This window comes from Archocentrus centrarchus, chromosome 18 (assembly GCF_007364275.1).
Source record: "Archocentrus centrarchus isolate MPI-CPG fArcCen1 chromosome 18, fArcCen1, whole genome shotgun sequence".
NCBI classification, from domain to species: domain Eukaryota; kingdom Metazoa; phylum Chordata; class Actinopteri; order Cichliformes; family Cichlidae; genus Archocentrus; species Archocentrus centrarchus.
The window spans coordinates 15,885,652-15,905,418 of NC_044363.1; the positions used below are offsets into that span (position 1 = coordinate 15,885,652).

A 19,767-nucleotide genomic window follows, 5' to 3' on the forward strand; every position below is an offset into this window, starting at 1 on the left:
GATCCATCTGCTGTTCACGGAAACCTCATCAGAAATGGTCAGTGGAGTGGTGGCTGTCTTAAGGAAGGGAGATGGGAAGAAAAGGCTGAGGTGGACTGGACTGAAAATCAGTAGCAACAGGTCGGATGGAGTGATGAATCCACATTTGACATTTTTGGTTCAAGCCGTATGGAGGAGATCAGGAGAGAGAAAAAAACAGCATTTACAGCCTTCTGTAAAATGCAGTGAAGGATCTGTCATGGTTTGGGGCTGCATTTCAGTCAGTGGTGTTGGAGATCTTGTCAAAACTGATGGAATTATGAACACAGAAAAGGACCAACAGATTTTGATCCACCATGCAATACCACCTGGAAAGTGTCTGATTGGAAGCAGCTTCGTTTTTCAGCTTGACAATGATCCCAAACACACTGCCAATGCAGTAAAAGCAAACCTGGGTAGAAAAATACAGCCCAAACGTCAACATCTTGACAGAGAACAGAACAAAAGGCACCCAAAGAAGTGCTTTGAATGTCCTTCAAGAAGCCTGGAGAACTAGTCTTCAAGACTGCTTAAAGAAATTACAGAAAGCTGCCTCAGAGAGTTCAGGCTGTGTTGAAGAGTAAAGGTGGTCACACCAAATGCTGACAAGCTTTTTTCAAGAATTGCCTTATTTATTGTATTTCCATGTCCCATTTCCTAATTAAAAAATATATATTGAAAGGCGCAACAACTGAACTGCGTCTTATTTTGAAAGGCCAATTTCTTAAGTTGTGCGTGCTGATGTCACACACACGTCTGCGCGTACAATCCGGAAGCCGGTGCCATGTTGTGATATTTGAGGAAATCAGTTCTGGGCGAAGTTTCCCTGGCAAAAGTGGGATTAAAAACAAACAAACAAAACAAAACAAAACAATAATCAGATTTCGGGGGTGAGCATGGAGGTAAGAGTAGCCGGTGTTAACACAATAAACTGTTCACTGCTGTGTACGCATACATGGTTATAAAGTACAGCGCTATCACACCTGAGCAGCGGCCTGCTGCTTGCGCTGACCTGCCGGGTCATTGTTCCTCTGTTCACGGGCTTCATGTAGCCTCTGCTAACCTGTTCATCCTTCCCGTTACCCCGGCGTCTGTCTGTGAGCGTGTCACAGCAGGCGGGCCGGGAGCAGGGCCGCTGTTTGTGGACTTTAACCGTGGAACGGCTATGAAACGCTGCTTACTTATCCAGGAAATAGCCGCCGGACAGAGCAACTGAAGGCGGCCGTTAAACGCCAAAATAAGCGATTAAACGTCCTGAGAACGGTAACAACCAGCCAGCTGAGCATAACACGGTGTTTTATTTCACGTCAGATTGGACACTTTCCGTTAACGGAGATCAGTGCGCTAACAGGATTAACTGACGGTAACAGGCAGCTTCCTGTTAAACCTTTCAAAATTAAACGAGGCAGCCTTTATAATAGTGTGTTACCCAGTAATGATAAATCTCTAGATTTATTCCCAGGGTGCCACACTGACTTAGATATATGAAGCAGAGGTGCACACTTTAAACTGAAGGAAAATATGCTGCACAGTGCTCTGAATTACACTCAGCTACACAAATTATGATGGAGAAAACGTATAAAGACCAACCCCTTTAAATGCTGCATCAACTTTTATATTATATATATATATATATATAAGCAGTGCTGTATTAAAGTCTCAAGTCACCCCATTTCTTTATAGTTGAACTCCTAGTACCAGTACTGCATGAATAAAGTCCTCTCGACTCAGTGCAGGTGGTGGGAGACAGAAGGACTCTAACCAAAATAACATCACTGATGGACAAGGTCTCCCATCCCATGCATGAAACTGTTGCTGAGCTGGAAAGCTCCTTCAGTGACAGACTGCTGCATCCTAAATGCACAAAGGAGCGTTACCGCAGATCCTTCCTCCCAGCAGCTGTAAGACTTTATAACCATCACTGCTCCCAACAAAAACCACAATAGCCTACACAATGTAGGATATTATATAATATACTGTAAATAGTCCGGCCTGTTAAGGTTCAACACACAGGCACATCATGTACATTGTATATAGTGTTATTATTAGTAGTATTAAGGTTAATATTGTTTGTTGATTTTATATATATTCTTTTCTTAATAGTGTGAATTATTATATCTTTATTTATATTTATAATAACTGCGGCTGCTGTTACACCCAAATTTCCCCTCTGTGGGACAATAAAGGCTGTTTCTTCTTCTTCTTCTTAAATCAGGAGTGGCAGAGAAGTATGTCCGGGTGGTGCAGGACATGTATGATGACATCAAGTGTCGGGTAGGAGTGAAAGATAGGTTCAAGGTAGGGGAGGGATTACTGAGCCTCTTCTTGTTTGCAGTTGTGATGGGCAGGCTGACAGCTGATATCAGGCAGGCGTCTCTGTGGACTGTGATGTTTGCAGATGACATTGTGATCTGTAGTGAGAGCAGGGAGCAGAGGGAAGAAACCCTGGAGAGGTGGAGGTATGCATTGGAGAGAAGAGGAATGAAAGTCAGTAGAAGCAAGACAGAATACACGTGTGTGAATGAAAGTGAGAGATGTAATAGTGAAGCTGTAAGGAACAGAGGTTTTGAAGGTGGATGAGTTTGAATACCTGGGGACAGCCATTCAAAGCAACAGACAGTGCACCAGAGAGGTGAAGACAAGAATGGAGGCATGGTGGAGCGGGTGGAGATGAGTGTTAGGGGTGATTTGTGACAGAAGGAGAGCAACAAGAGTGAAAGAGAAGGCTTGCAAAATGGTTGTGAGACCTGCTATGATGTATGATTAGGACACGTGCAGAGGAGGGATAGTGGATATACTGGACAAAGGATGCTGTATATGGAGCTGCCAGGCAGGAGGAAAAGATGAAGACCACAGAGGAGCTTTATGGATGTAGTGAAGGAGGACATCCAGAGGGTTGGTGTAACAGAGGATGGTAGGAGCAGGGTGAGATGGAAGCAGATGATCCACTGTGGTGACTAAAGGAAGCAATCAAAATGACAATTAAAATTAAGTTGCTGTGTTACTATTTCTTTCTTTTTTTTTTTAATTAAAGTATTCAGATAAATGTTTAATACATATTTTGGTTGTGGCCATCTCATTTTTAAAGTAAAGTGCTGGGTCTGCACATGCTGCTGATACAGTTAAGCACACAGCAGGCCAGACTGGCCACATAGATATATTAAAAATACTCCAAAATAACACAGTTCAACTCGGTGACTGTTAACAGAGGCGACACAGATCAGTCATGCATAACTTTAAGGTGTAATGCAGTTTAAAATGAGTGAGTTATACATTTTCCCCCCTGTGTAGTTACAGAGATCAGAAGTGCTGTAATCATGTTTATTTCTGCTGTAGTTTGAGTATTTTTGACATGGGAGTCTGTGGTGATTCACTCACTTTTGGCGCGAGCCTCAAGAGGCCACTAGAGGAACTGCAGGAGTGTAAACAATCGCCATAAGTCCTTGTTTAAAAATATTCTGAAAATATTGAAGGGTCACAACTGCAATACTTTATTTGAATATGAGGGGAAATGTTGTCCAGTGCAAAAGTCCAGAGCCACAACACATTTCTTTATATTTTGAAAATGGGAAATAGAAAATGGAAATACAGAATATAAGGCAAAAACTGTTTGAATAATTCTAATGAGCTTCAAAGTCAATATGTGGTGTGACCACATTTATTCTCATAATTTCATCAAGCACCTGTGTTTGATGACAATAAAAGCTTCTGATTCTGATTCTTTAGCCCAGCCTGAACTCTCTTAGGCCTGAATTAGACTTCTATATCATGGGGTCTACCTACATAACCTACATAAGTGGCCAATGTTGATGCTGCATTTATGCCTGTGCGAGGTGCTGTGTGTGTGTTAATTACCATGTGGCCGTGTCCCAGTGCTTTACATTTTCATTTCTTTAGTTTTCAGGAACAGTTCTCCAGGCTTCTTGAAGAACATTCAAAGCTCATCTTTGGATGCTGGCTGCCTTTTGTTCTGTTCTCTGTCACTGCTTCAATAATGTTGAGGTCTGGGCTCTGGGGAGGCCAATCCATGACTGATAGAATTTAATCTCTGGAGCTTGAAAAAGGCGACTGGACTTCTTTTTGTTTCTTGAAGACGTTTCACCTCTCATCCGAAAGGCTTCTTCAGTTCTCAACCAAATGGTGGAGAGACCCAGGTATTTAAACCCCTGTGGGCGTAGTCCCCTGGAGGTGGTTATGACCCTCTATTGATCATGTGCGTGAACACATGTGCCCAGGTGTGAAGGGGGCGTGGGTCATATTTAATCAGTGGTTTCAGTTGAAACCAATTTAGGACTCCGCTCCATTGTTTCCTGTGGCCTATTGAGGTCACTGGAACAAAGGTGTGAATGGGGGTTGACACGTCTGGGAAGGGAGCTCAGGACAGCACTGTAAGCGGGGGAAAGTTGGTGACGTAATCCACCTCCTCTGTTCAATGATGGTTGTTCACAGTGGACATAGATGGCTTCTTTCACTCCTCTTTCAAACCATCTGTTTTCCCTGTCCAAAATGTGGACATTGGCATCCTCAAAAGAGTGCCCTTTTTCCTTCAGATGCAGATGTACTGCTGAATCTTGTCCTGTCGAGGTGGCTCTTCTAAGTTGTGCCATTCGTTTGTGAAGAGGCTGTTTGGTTTCACCAATGTAGAGGTCCGAGCACTCTTCACTGCACTGAACAGCATACACTACATCGCTGATCTTGTGTTTGGCGGGTTTGTCCTTGGGATGAACCAGTTTTTGTCTTAGGGTGTGACTTGGTTTGAAGTATACTGAGATGTCATGCTTGGAGAAAATTCTTCTGAGTTTCTCTGACAAGCCTGACACATATGGGATGACAATGTTGTTCCTCTTGTCCTTCCTATTCTCTGTAGTTTGTGTTTGGCCTTCATTCCTGTGCATCTTAGCTGATTTGATGAAGGCCCAGTTGGGGCCTTCATCATTTAATTTAGAATTTAATTGTGTGCTCACAAATGTGCTTCTGGAAGAATGGTCAAAAAATCCTATAAACAGATTCCTAAACCTTGTGGAAGGGCTGCCCACAAGAGTTGAAGCTGTTATAGATGCAAAGGGTGGGCCAACATCATATTAAACCCCATGGATTAAGGATGTCACTCAAATTCATATGCGTGTGAAGGCAAGACAAGCCAATACTTTTGGCAATGTAGTGTTTAAAGAAATGAGGTGTGGCTCAAAACTTGGACATTCTTGTGTGGTGTATATAAAGCTCCTTGAGGTGACTGTTGCTGTGAATTAGCAAAGATACGTAATACTGAAATGAAGTCCACGGTCATTGTTGAAGTTCTTTTATTTTGAAATCCGCGTTGCCCTGCATCCGTTTTGTGCCCCGTGTAACTTGTTTATCAAAGCCGCGATCCGTTTCTCGGGATCCATTGAGCGTCCTGGCCCGGGCCAACGTGAAGCTTAAAAAAAAAAAAAAAAAGGGGGGGGGACTCGGTCTGTTTCGCTGTCTCAGACACCTTGACACGACCGTGGTCGGTTTGCCGTTAAACTCACGCGGCGGCCGACTGAGACGTCGGAGGAGCGGCAGACAAAAGCGGGCGCCGGGCTGGCGGGGCGGCTGAAATGTGAGCGGCACCGCAGCCTTGCGTCAAAGCCTGCTAACGCTAAACCGTGGTAGGACAAAGTCACCAAGAAAGACGGTTAAACGGCCACGTTACCTTAGATCGCCGGCTGGCGGACGGGCTATTTTTGGCGCACATGCTCAGTTTTACTGACTGCGAGCCACGACTGTCAGTGTCGGCGGGTTTTTAAAGAATCGGGGCTAACGGTGGTGACGCGGGGTTAAGGGGTGTTTGGTATCTCCTCAGTTAACCAAGCTATCTGTAACCGCACGCTGACAGGGAAAATCACCGTAAAGGAGATCCGGTTAATAGCCTGACGTTGTTTTGAAGCGAAAGGGGCCTCACAGCTCACATATGAGCTGAAAGGATGGATCTGAATTTTTACTCGGATTTAACGGATGGTACCGGGCAGCACGACGGGGATCCGGAGTTCCTGGATCCGCAGTCTTTCAATGGATTTGACTCTGACAACAAGGTGACTACCTGGGGCTGAAGAGCTCCGCTGTGCATGGTTACCCACGTACTAGATCTTGGTTAGTATAGTATTACAAGGTTTAATCACTGGTTTCTCACCTCTTTGGTCTGTGGTCGGAGACCCTGCCTGTGTAAAATTCACTCTTAAACTGCTAAAGGGTGAGTGAAACTCTGAAACCATGTATATTTATATTTTCCTGTTTGTGCTTCTGCTTAACCCTCCAATGTACAGTGCTGTGAAACCGCATTATTCCCCTACCTGGTTTCTTTATTTCTGTATTTTTTTTTTTGGCACGTTTTAGTTCATCAGCACATTTTAATATTAGACAATGGTGACCCAAGTAAATAGAAATTGCAGTTTTTCAATGATTTCATTTATTAAGAGTAAAAATATATCCAAACCTACCTGGACCTGTGTGAAAAAGGAATTTACCCTCCTTGTTAAACCATGAATTAACTGATTAACTACATTTTTTGTAAAACGGAGTTTAATTTCACTAGCCACACCCAGGCCTAATGCTGCCAGACCTGTTGGAATCACTTAAGTAGATCCTGTCTGACAATGTGAAGTAGTGTAAACAATCTCAAAAAGCAACACATCATGCCACAATCTAATGAAACAGCTGAGAAACAAAGTCAGTGACATCTGTCAGTCTGGAAAGGGTTACAAATCCATTTCTGAGGCTTTGGGACTCCAGTGAACCACAGTGAGAGCCATTATCCACACATGGAGAAAACCTGGAACAGCGGTGAACCTTCCTACCAAAATTACTTCAAGAGCACATCGACGACTCATCCAGGAGGTCACAAAAGAACCCAGAACAGCATTTAAAGAACTGCAGGCTTCACTTGGCTCAGTTAAGGTCAGAGTTCATGATTCAACAATAAGAAAGAGACTGGGCAAAAATGGCATCCATGGAGAGTTCCAAGGAAAAAAACAGTGCTGACCAAAAAGAACACAAAGTCTCATCTCACATTTGCCAGAAAACAGCTTGATGATCCTCAAGACTTCTGGGAAAATATTCTGTGGACTGACAAGACAAAAGTTGAATATTTTGGAAGGTTTGAGTCCCGTTACATCTGGCACAGAACTAACACAGCATTTCATAAAAAGTGCATCATGGCAACAGTCAAACATGATGGTGGTAGTGTGATGGTCTGGGGCTGTTTTGCTGCTTCAGGACCTGAATGATTTGCTGTAATTGATGGAACCATGAATTCTGCTCTCCACCAGAAAATCCTGAAGGAGAACGTCCCTAAAGTTCAAGAGCACTTGGGTTATGCAGCAGGACAGTGATCCAAACACATTAGCAAGGTCTCCTCTGAATGGCTCAAAAACCAAAGTGAAGGTTTTGGAGTGGCCTTAAACAGGCCATTCATGCTGGAAAACTCTCCAGTTTGGCTGAATTAAAACAATTCTTAAAAGAAGAATTGGCCAAAATTTCTCCACAGTGATGTGAAAGACTCATTGCCAGTTATCACAAATGCTTGATTGCAGTTCTTGCTGCCAACAGTGGCACAACAGGTTATTATGTTTAGTGGGCAGTTAATTATTGGATAGCCTTTTCTCTTAATAAATGAAATCATTTGAAAGCTGCATTGTGTATTTACTTGTCTTATCTTTGTCTAATAGTAAAATTTGTTTGAGCTGAAATATTTGTGATAAAAAATAAAGAAAATAGGATGGAGGAAAATCTGGTTTCACAGCACTGTACATCAGTGGGTTAAGCAGAAGCACAAAAAAGGAAAATGTGAATGAACATGGTTTGAAACCGCTTGTGTAACAAATGCAAAAAAAAATCTTAAGAAATCAGGAAGGGGGCAGGTATTTTTTTTCACAGCACTGTATAACATCTAATTCTAACCATATATTTAGGGGAGAAATGTTACTTTTTTTGTGTGTGTTTAAAATGCAAATATATACCCCCCCCCCCCCATCTCTTCTGCTAGCAGTGTGTTTGGTTGCTCTGATAGGGATATGAGTAAATCTGAGTCTTCATTTGCCTCTGTCACCCACAGATGGCTCCATTATTGTCCCTGCATATGCATCACCAAATGCATTTCAGTGTGTAGATTTTGTTAATTCAGTTAAAAAATTGAGACTTTCTTTGTGTTGGCAGGCTTAACAAAACCTAAAACCCCAGTCAGAGCTCATGAGCATCTTGACTTTGATTATCAAGTTTCTATTAACATTGTGCTTCAGCCTGCTCCAGTCAGAGACATTTATTCATCAGAGTGGCAGATGATAACGAACTGTAAAGAAGAGGATATATGCCAGGTTTTTGTAGCACACAGTAACTCGAGAACTTTAGGATTGATTTAGACGTCAGTGCGCTCACGCCTGACAGCGTAGCCTAAAATGAGTACGGTGTGGGAATCACTTCAGTTTTTTTTTTTTATCTTGAAGATAAAATATTTTAAAGTAAAACGCTGAGCACCTAACCTTCTCCAGACCAGGATATGTGCTCAGCATGAGTTCCCATGGTGACCTAACCAGGTTTAAAGCGGGAGCCTCCTCTGTGAGTTTAAGCTTGACATACCTCGCTACCCCATGAATCCGCATTTTGTAGCGCACCCCCTGTGGATATGATGATCATTGCCCCCCCTCCTCAATCACTGTAGCTCTTTTTTTTGTCCTACCTTTCAGTTTCCCGGAGGCAGTGACAACTACCTGACGATTTCTGGATCCAGCCACCCCTTCCTCTCCTCTTCAGAGGTAGGCCTTTCTACCTCAGATACGAGCATTGAACTCTGGTTATTTCTGTGCACCTCCCATCTCTGACGTGACAGATGCATGTCATGTCAAGGGCTTCAAAAACCAAAAAAAAAGCACCAGTATACTTGAAAACCAATAATTTCTTGTCATTTTGCCATGCATATTATGGATGTGCCGGGTTTTTCTTTGCTCAGAATGGTTGACTGTGGACACCAGTACATTTGGTTGACATATGCTTGAGTCTTTATTGCCTTAGTAAAGAGAATTTCTGGATTGTTCTGTTATTTTTGTCCATTTTATTAACAGAAGTGTCTTTCGGCTGAACTAAATTAATCCCTCCTTAAAAACATACAGGCTAAAAATATATTTAACTGCAGTCTTGGTCATTTTTCTTTAGGGGAAACCATATTTTTTTTCTCTTTTGATACTCTGATATGGTGTTAAACTGTCAATGCATAGTATTTTAATCGTCCTGTGATCTCTGCAGCCGTCAGCCTTCCAGTCAGTAACATGGGACTCTTTAATGACATTGGGATGGTGTATGTAAATGCACCTGTTCTTCTAAAGGCAAAATCATGAAACACCTTCACTTGAGTTTCAGCCACTGTAAAGGTATTTTAAAAGCTCCAGAAGCCTTATCTCACCACCTGCTGCACTGTTAACTTCCTGTTTTATTTTGGTGGTGGGATCACCTCATCTGGAAAACAATTCTTCGACTTTGTTAGAGTAACAGTTCAAAATAACCCTTATTTATCTTTTATTGCACTTTCAAACAAGATGTTTTAACTCCTCTGCTGTATGGGTGTGTAATATTGACAAAAAATAATATCTCAATATTTTCTATAATTTTTTTTTCAGTAACCATATAAACAATATTTTGCATTATCTAAAAATGTTTTCATACAAGAAGTGCAAGCTGGTAAAATACAAGACTTAGATCAGTGTTTTTGATATACTCGCTTATTTTTATTTTATCTAACCTTTATTTAACCAGGAAAAACACATTGAGATTACAGTATCTTTTTCAGCAGTGTCCTGGGCTTGATAAATGTAAATAGAAAAACTTAGTTAAGTTTTTCAAAAGCAGTTGGTCAATACGGAAGACTTGACAGAATTGGGGGGGTCAAAAAAAGAGGCTGTCCAGGGGGGGATTCCCCCTAAGGCTCCAAACAGGTGAGCTCTGAGAAAGTTGTTAGGTTATGACGCAGTGATCATAACATACCTACTTTAACTTAAAGGATATTAACATCCATCCATCCACTGTCTTCCTCTTTATCCCACTAGTCGTGGTCACAGGGGCGGGGGGGACTAAAGTTTGCTGGGTGTGTGTCTTGCCAGACACCGTAGCTGATTTAAGTCTGTCTTCGACAGCGGGTTCCCAAAACTTTTCATACTACTCATACTCATTGATGATGGAACAGAATAGTTGTCGAGCTATCGGCTTTCTTACAACCACCTCCCCGCCAAGGATTTAAGGCGGTAGACTGCGAGGCTGGCGATGACTGAATTTCTTCCCCTGGTGCAGTGTGTTCAGTCTTTTCCAGCTTTAGGTGTGTTGTTTAGGCAGCTATGCTAGCGCACAGTATGGGCGCACTCAATGCGCACGTGCAACAGCCTATACTAAAGCATAAAGTAGTGAACGCGTGGAGCCGAGGTGTTTTGATTATTCGTCTACGATAATATCGTATATATATATATATATATATATATATATATATATATATCGTCTACGATAATATTGTATATATATATAAATATATATATAAATATATATATATAAATATATATATATAATATATATATATATATATATATATATATATATATATATATATATATATATATATATATATATATATATATATATATATATATATATATATATATATATATATATATATATATATATATATCACACAAGACAAGGATACACACACACACACCAAGAAGAGGAAAAGAAGGAAAGAGAAACAAAGAGACAGAGATCCAGAGACAGGAAGAAGGCGAGAGAGCAGGCGCTTCATTTGATAGAAACTGAGGATGCTAACTCTGCCTCTGACCCATGTCAGTTTGCATACTCATCCCCTCCTGAAACTTGATCACAGACTGACCAACTTCTGGGCAAACTGCCAACTGCTTTCAGAAGTGTGCTAAAAATACACACCTGCCCCCCCCCCCCCCCCCCCCCCCCAAAAAAAAAAAAAAAAAAAAAAAAACCTTTACTATATGACAAATCTGATGGGCATAGTAAATAATGGGGTCCTCCTCTAGTTAAGGTATTTGTCACGCTGCCACTTCTAGACCTAACCCACCTAATTAAATTTATTCCCATAATATTTTATATTATCCTAACTTGGTCAGTCTGTCAGATTTCAGAAGGCATACAAGGCACAGAGTGAGAGAAAATGCAATGTGAAGTGATATGATGTAATGAACATATGTGCATGAGTCCTCATGCATAATATAAATGTGTATAACAGGTCTAAGCCCTAAACTACTAACCTAAAGCATACAGTGTTCATCAATCCAGTGTCTATATGACCAGTATTGCCACTAATAAAGTATACTATGTATATTATAACTACTGCTACCATAACAACAATAAAAAAAAAAAAATCCCCAACACTCTGAGCCCCTCCTGAATTACTGTGCTCCTCACTTTACCTGTGAAGTCTTGATTATACTTTGTTGCGGACATGTACAGCTGGAGACCCCACGGCTGGGTAGTCATTCCTGCTATATTTCTTTAAAGTCCACCACCTGGGGTGCATGTGTAGTTGTTACATTGTAACGTAAATTCTTCACGGGCAAGCGTGCAGTCACACATAATGGACAGGCACGCAAACATCGGCTCTGACCCTCGTGATCACCATCTGAAGACGAAATTTACATCGCTCTGACCCGAGTGGACCCTAGTGGACTCACAGACCCTTTAGAGGAAACTTATTTCCGCCACTTGTGTCTGTGTCTCAATGTTTTCATTCACTACTACTCGTGGTTATAAGTGAGGGTAAGAACATAGATCGACTGGTAAATGATCAGGATAATACTGTTGTGTAGAAAATGGACTTTTTACAGAGTGAGTCATCAGATGATATTTAAAAAGCTGCAAAACTGACTCATCCAGAGTGAGTCAAATTGATGGGATGACTGAGGGCTTTCACTGATACAGATGTGTGATGAATATAGATGGTTTAATTTGAGGTCAGCATGTTGTCCAATCAGTTACTCTAGACATCTTTTTGCTGCTGCTTTGCCACCAGGATAGACGGGAACCTAAAAGCAGAAACATGCGTCGGTCATTATGTAAATGCCCAAGCAGCTGCTGAGGCATCATCAGGTAAAACATCTAAATACATACCTAGTTTTAACTAGCCTGCAGCTGGCTGGTTAAAAACACTCCAACTGTAGGCTTCCTATGTAATGTTTTCTGCTGCTTTAACAGTTTCTAGGTTAAAGCTGCGTGTTTTTGGCTCATGATCAGGAGTTTTATGAAGCTGAGTTTCATATATACTCAAGCAGAACAGATGTTTTTATCTATTAAATAGAAAATCTGTTTCCTTGCTGTGTCTGGTTAACTGGTATCCTAAAGATCAGCTGCATCTGTTGGTTTTTCCAGTCCAACTATTAGCAAATTCATATCAATTTGTCAAAGAGCTTCCTGTTCCCAGGCCAGCATCATCAGAACCGTAAATGTTTCAGTATCACTTTTTGGCCGCTGTTACTGCCTCTGCCCAAAGCTTATGGACTGATGCGTGTGAAAATTTTACTAGTGGTTGGGGGCTCGGTGCAGCCTAGAAGTGATTAACTTTGGGAGTCGATCTGGATCCCAGAATTACTGGAATTTTTACCATTGTTAGAAAAGGCAAATTTAGACATTTACACATCAAATTTAAATAATAATTGGTTGTGTGGTGATATGAGTGTAAGCGTGGATTAGTTTGCTGTCATTTCAGTAGGTTTGTGCCAGAGCTCAGAGGTTCCTACATCAGAGAGGGTTGCAACAGTTTGAAATTACATGGTGACCGTGAAATGATGTCACAGTTGGCGTCCACAACAGCCAATGCGGTGACTGTAAATGAGGCTTAAAGGTAATGGTAAATGGTAAATGGACTAGCTCTTATATAGCGCTTTTCTACTCAGAGCACTCAAAGCGCTTACAAAGGTACAGCCTGCTGTTTGAGTTTATTTAATAGAAAAAACAATATTGCACTCATAAATGGATTAGTGTGTAATTACAATTACACATAAATGCATTCTCATAGACTTAATTAATCCATTAAGTATGCATAGTAGGGGACGCTGGTTTGTGGAAGCCGCCATCTTGAATACAGTGGCCGAAATGGACATTGGTGTTCCACCTGATTGGGTGTTATGTATGTGGCTAGAGACAGGCCACATGTGTACGCCCTATAATTTACCTTTTAATTTAAAGCTCACGAACCACTCTTTGTACATATATATTTTCATCATCTCATTTTCTCTCTCCTCCCTCATTTCCATCTCATCCTCTTCGTCCTCACCTCAATTTTCAACTCCTGAACTGAAGTCACAGCTCATGAAACATGAAAAAGTGTATAAATATTATTCCCATTATTGTAGGAGTAACTTACTGTCAGCAGATTTGACATGTGATCCTCCCGTCTCCGGACAGCGGACAACGTGCTGGCTAAACAGCAGCAGCAACTGCTTATAATTTAACATTATGTCAGCTAATGTTTGGCTTGATTGTCGAGTGTCCTAAAAATCCCACTTCCCCTCGGATAAACAGTTTGATTACATTCTTACACTGTACGAGAGTTTATTCACTAAGCCTCAGAGTCCAGCAATGTTAGATCCACTTCAAAACTAAGCTAACTAGCTAACAGCGGCAAAAACACCAGCGCTTACTGACAGAAAAGTCCTGAAAATCCTCAACAGCTCATCTCGGTATCGCTGTCATTGGACAAAAGTGAGCTTCACTGACTCATTGACTCGTACCGGACTCCTTTCACAAAGTTTTATAGCCTCTTCCAGCGTAAATAGATGTGGACACACATTGACAGCTGAGGTAAACAGCAGCCAGAGTTGTTTGTCCTACAGTGGCCACCGCAGCTAGGATTATGCACTTGAACTAGAAGGGTTCAGAAAACAGAACTCAGTTGGCTGCAGTCTGTAATCTTCTGAGATCTAGTGGTGATATTTTACACACTGCGACTTTAAACTCGAGAATTTTATTCTATTTTCTTCTTTGTTTCCTAAATCTCCCAAACTTGTAGATAACATGCAAAAACAAATTTGATTTGTCTATTTTGTTTATTTTCTATGAGATTTAAACATGAAGATATCTAACTGTTCTTTTAATTATTGTTTTAATAATGATTTAAGTAGTCAATTGTAACACGTTCATAAATGATTAAACATCTGATGAAACTTAGTTTTTAAAGAAACTGTCAATGGATCACAAACCACACAGTGTTATCACCACACACTATAGATGGGGAAGTGGCTGGCATTGCTAAGGGTTCAAATTTCACTGGCTGAGCAGTCGGGTTGCACACCTAGGCAGGGGTTTTCCCCCAAAGCCGAGCGTTTTACCAGGTGAGGATTTGAGTGGACTGTTTTATTAGCAGTTCATGCATCAAACTGTTGAATAAATACATTTTTTCAGACATAGTTTGGATAAATATTTGCAAGCAGTGGAGTTAAAGTAACAAACACTGGAAATATTAGAAAGTCAGTTTTTTTGATTGCGTTGATTTGCGTGCGGCTGGGATTTTCGGTCTGCGTCTTTGTCCAGCTTTTCCTTTTTCTTTAGCTTCCATGTTGAAACCCCTAACTCGTTCTTCCTGTCCCCTCCTCTGATTCTCCGTGCTCTCCAGACGTTCCACACTCCCAGCCTGGGCGATGAGGAATTCGAGATCCCTCCCATCTCTCTGGACCCGGACTCTGCCCTCTCTGTGTCAGATGTCGTGTCCCATTTCGGGGAGCTGTCAGAAACTGGACCCGCTGACAGCGTCGTGGTACCCGGGAACGCTGTTGTCGAAGGCGATGACCCCTCCTTCGCATCCACTTTTGTCAGCGCTCCCAGCCAGGGGCTGGAGCACCTGACTCTTGGAGTCATGACCCAGTCAGGAGGAAATACTCTGTTAGGGTCGTCACTGGGAATGGTAAGGAATACAAGACATTTTAACATTAACTCACTATTAATCTATTCTTTAAATAACTCACTTTTTCTCTCCCCGGTTTCCCTCCTTCCTCAGGATCTTGGTCATCCCATTGGCTCTCAGTTCAGCAGCTCGTCCCCAGTGACCATTGACGTCCCTCTAGGTGATATGGGCCAGGGTTTGTTGGGGTCCAACCAGCTCACCACTATAGACCAGTCAGAGCTCAGCGCTCAACTGGGGCTCGGCTTGGGAGGCGGGAACATACTGCAACGGCCGCAGTCGCCCGAGAACCCGCTGTCAGCTACAGCCTCGCCCACCAGCTCGCTCCAGGATGATGACATGGATGACTTTAGAAGGGTGAGTCTTATTATAATCAGTTTCTCATGCTCATCTATTTGGAAAGGTGTTACCATACTGTGCCACTTTTTCTCCTCCTCCAAACCAGAGTGTCCTCGTGGAATCTCCGGTCTCTCTGGCCGTCTCCCCCGGAGTCATCTCCCTCGATCCCTCCCCGTCTGAATCCCCACTGTCTGCCCCGACCTCCAGTGTCTCCTCTGCAACGGGACGGAAAGGAGGGGCAGGAGGGGGGAAGAAGGGTAAAAAGAAAAAGGATCCCAATGAGCCTCAGAAACCTGTGTCAGCCTACGCTTTGTTCTTTAGGGACACACAGGCAGCTATCAAGGGACAAAATCCCAACGCTACATTCGGAGAGGTTTCTAAGATAGTGGCATCAATGTGGGACAGTCTGGGAGAGGAACAGAAACAGGTAAGAGGATACTGGGGGGGAAACTTCCTCTGGTTCCTTCAAGATATGTGAAGTGTTCAGTTAGCTGAATGGAAGCAGACATGGAGTCTTATGTATTTATTTTTTTTTTTTTTAGGTTTACAAGAGGAAAAATGAGGCAGCAAAGAAGGATTACTTGAAAGCGCTGGCAGAGTACAGGGCCAGCCTAATTTCTCAGGTGTGTCAAACCTTGAAGGCTGTCTTGATGCAGCAGCTGCATGAAAAGGATCGTTTGTAGGGGACTGAACACAACCACGCTCACATGGTTTCCTGATCTCCTCCTGTTTACACAGCAGTGACTCTTAAAGCCAGTCACCTTCTGAAGTGTTGCATATGACTGGGATAAATTTGCTCTTGACTGAGCTGTTTTACACAGCAAGCCATATATGTCAGATAATTTAAAAAAAAAAAAAAAAAAATTGCTCCAATATAAAAATGTCTGCCTATAAATTAGTTTTCCTTGTGTATGGCTTCAATATGTCCAACTCTCTTCTCTTCAGGCTCCTATTGAAGTCATGGACACCACCCCATCGCCCCCACCTCCAGCCCCGGCTCCTATGGTCACAACCACGCCTGCCCCAACCCCGATCACCCGGCCCACCAGGTCGCAACACTACAACCCAGAGGAGAACACCATCACCAACATATGTACCTCCAACATCATCTTGGACCTGCCGCAGGTCACTACGCGGTCCCGCACCGGTGCCATCAAACCCCAACTTGCTCCTGCAAGCGCCGCCCCGAATGCTTCCACTGTCACCAAAATCATCATCAAGCAGACGCCGCTGCCTTCCGGCGGCGTATCGGTCACAGCGACGACCGCCTCCTCGCCACGCCAGCCGCCGCCGCTGCAGCAGATGCAGAGCACCCCTCCTCCACCTCGGCTGCAGCAGATGGTGCACGCCCAGGCTCCCCCGCCTCTGCAGGCCAAACCGCGGGGTGGAGGAGCAGCGGCAGCTGCCATCGCTCCACCGCCGCTTAAGGTCGTACCATCAGCGCGTCAGTCAGATTCAAGCACGCCGATCATTGTGACGTCATCAGGTGAAGCCTCCACGACAGTGTCCACCTCGTCCTCAGCTCTGACGGTGCAGGTGGGACACAGGGCCGTTATGACGGCCGGAGAGGAAGTGGCAGATGCTGAGGAAGGGGTGAGCAGCTCAGCCAAAGCTTTGTGCATCAATCTTGTGATGCTGTGAACTTAACAACTGGATATTAATTCACTATTAAAGGTATGGATGAACACAAGCTAATATAAGCACCTGTATTTGATTTTTGTCTGTCTTCTCAGATGGAGGTGGAGGTTAATGTCACCCCCGGTCCGAGCGTGACCCCCACTGCCAGCCCGACCATTTGCGTGCGTGCGGGCTGCACAAATCCCGCCGTGGAGAGCAAAGACTGGGACAAGGAGTACTGTAGCAACGAGTGTGTCGCCACACACTGCAGGTGCGTATTGAATAAAGATTAGATTGAACTTTATTGTCATTGTACACAAGTATACAATGAAAATTGCCGAATTAGTCACACACAAATTAGTCATTTGCGTGAAAAAGTTACATCCAAAAAAAACCCAACAACTTAAAGACATTATTTTCACAAATAAAAGATGTAAGCGAAGACTGAAGAGTAAATTATGCCTGTTGAGTGACTCAGCAGGAATAGTTATATACGAAAAGCTGACCTAGAGAAAATAATTAATTGGAAGCACTATTTGCAGTTCCTTTTTGTAAATCCCTCTGTGTGAATAAGATATTTCCACCATAAATAGATGCAAAAAAGGCACCAGTTGGTAAAGCTTGCTAGGTTACAATAAAAGTCCGTGATCTCGATTATTTAACTCATTCACTGACTTAACAATTCTTATTAAGCTTTGAACTTGACTCTTTATAGTTTTCTTTAACTTTAAAGGGTCATAAAATGAGTTGGAGGTGGTGAAGGCCATAGGCTCATCCATTAGTGATTTGGGCCCTGATTGGGGGCTGATGTTGACTGTACAGCCCGTCTCAGGGGCCCATTTAAAAAAAAAACAAAAACAAAAAAAAAACTGTTGGGATGTGAATAATATGGAAAAAACTGATTTCCATTTCTTCAAATCCCTAAAACTGAATTGAGTGCATCTTGTTCAGACATGGTTGACCCTGATGCTCACTGAAATAAAGTAGTAATTTTCTCTTTTCTCTCTCTCTCCCCCCCCCTTCACCAGAGACGTTTTCATGGCCTGGTGCGCCATCCGAGGGCAGAACTCCACCACGGTCACATAGGACCAGGACGTACCTGACGGAGGACTGAGGACTGATGACACAGAACAGGACAGAGAATAACACATGAAATGCAAACGAACAGAGAAAAGACTGAATAACAGGCTCAGGTATTGGCACATAATGGTTTGTTTTGTTTTATCGTGCTCATGTCATCTTGTGGATGACACCCCCCCCCCCCCCCAAAAAAAAGAAAAAAGAAAAGAAAAAGTCACTGTGTTGTACCTCCCTGTGGCACAAATGCTTCTCCAGCAGAATAAAACAAACTCTCGATTATCTGCGAATACTATGACGGTGAGGAAACCATAGATGCTCGGCTGCTCCAGACATTTCCTGTTGATCATCCATTTGTGAATTTAAAATATGGACTTGATAAAAGCAACATTTTATACGGACTCTGGTGTTTTTAATTGTTTTGAAAAGGAAGGGGTGGGGTGGGGTGGGGTGCAGGTAGAACCCTGCAGATGTATTCATTTTCTTTCAGAAAAATTAATCTTTACATGTGTATGCTCTTCCCTTTACTGTTACAGTGAGGACTGATCAATGTGAACGAAGTCTCGAGAGTTTTGATTCGTGCGTTTTTAAGTGTGGCTATTTTTTTTTTTTTTTTTTTTTATTTAAAAGACCAACAACCGGGCAAAGCACAAGCAGTCTTAAAGCTACTTTGGAGTTGTGGGAGGGGTTAAAATGTTTGTTCGAAGCCATTCAGAGACGCGGTGGAAATGATCCGCCCTCAGCCAAGCGCTGTTTGCCACCTTTAAAAAGCCACCTGAGGAAGGAGGAAGAGGAGGGGTGAAAAAAAAGTTACTTCTAACATAAATAAGGTGCTAAGATTCAGGAAAAATCTGTAGAAACACCCTGTAATCATGAGAGCTTTTTAAACCTGTGTTGGACTTTTGCTTTGTGAGGTGAAAATTTCTGTTTTGAGGAAGGAAGGAAAAAAAGAAACATGTTGGAATAAAATAAATGCACCAGCTCTGACAACACTACTTACTGCAAAGGGAAACTGGTGTAAAATCTTTATTTTTTCAAGGTGATCTCGTTTCAGGTGAGGAAATGATGCCGATTTGTTAATCGCAGGAAGGATGGCTGCTTCCAACATAAATAATGCTTCCCAGTCTGATGAAATAATGCAGTGATCAGTCGGGTTGATTGTAGATATACTGGAAATGTTTTTAATTATGAAATAAAATATTTTATGTTTTAATATACACTTGGTGACAGTTTGGGCTCACGTTTACAGCTGGAGGATCAGGTAATAGCAGAAATATACTGTTTTATATTGTATTTACTATTTTTATTCTAGGGTAACAAAGTTGCTTTGGGCATACTGGTGTTTTCGCTGCTTGAATGTGTTTTTTTTTTTTTTAAATATAAAAATAAGTGTGTGGCATTCAGTAATTATAAATAAATGCATAACCTGTAGGGGGAAAAAAAGGGAGACAACTCTAGATACTACAGCATTGCAGCCTGATTCTTATTTTTATAGCTTTTAGATTAACAGAAAATGTAAAAAAAAAAAAAAAATTTAATAGGGGTTTAAATTAAATAACATTGAAAGGGACATGACACGATTTAAAACCTTATTTTGAGGCAAAATTCTTCTGCCTGGGATTTTCAGACTTGTTTGTCAAAGGTCTGATTAAATTAGTTTTATCTGTTATTTAGTGACAGGTTAAACCCAGCTGAGAGTGGTTTACAGTGGTGCCCAAGGTAAGTACGTTGCGCCAGTGGGGGGCTGGTCCATTGATGCAGGGAGGTTGCCACCAATGCCACTGGGCCAGAATACTCTTAAT

General features: G+C 42.2%; 1 protein-coding gene across 2 annotated transcripts; it reads left to right on the forward strand.

The window, feature by feature from the left end:
- The first annotated feature begins 787 nt into the window (after window positions 1-787).
- On the forward strand, window positions 788-18,977 carry tox4b (TOX high mobility group box family member 4 b). Of its 2 annotated transcripts, XM_030753801.1 has the most exons (10): window positions 795-920; window positions 5,876-6,071; window positions 8,718-8,786; window positions 14,648-14,935; window positions 15,029-15,289; window positions 15,378-15,698; window positions 15,814-15,894; window positions 16,217-16,864; window positions 17,005-17,159; window positions 17,917-18,977. In XM_030753801.1, the coding sequence occupies exons 2-10, from the start codon at window positions 5,964-5,966 to the stop codon at window positions 17,972-17,974; spliced, it is 1,989 nt and encodes a 662-aa protein (XP_030609661.1). In that variant the 5' UTR covers window positions 795-920; window positions 5,876-5,963; the 3' UTR covers window positions 17,975-18,977. The 2 variants fall into 2 exon arrangements, with proteins under 2 accessions (XP_030609662.1, XP_030609661.1); XM_030753802.1 differs by lacking the exon at window positions 5,876-6,071 and having other exon boundaries at window positions 788-920.
- The last annotated feature ends 790 nt before the right edge of the window (window positions 18,978-19,767 follow it).

Bases quoted from the DNA above. Each gene is read 5' to 3' on its own strand.
- tox4b (XM_030753801.1), top strand. From the start codon at position 5,964: ATGGATCTGAATTTTTACTCGGATTTAACGGATGGTACCGGGCAGCAC. The intron at 6,072-8,717 runs GTGACTACCTGG...CCTACCTTTCAG, and splicing joins GATTTGACTCTGACAACAAG to TTTCCCGGAGGCAGTGACAA. The intron at 8,787-14,647 runs GTAGGCCTTTCT...CGTGCTCTCCAG, and splicing joins CCTTCCTCTCCTCTTCAGAG to ACGTTCCACACTCCCAGCCT.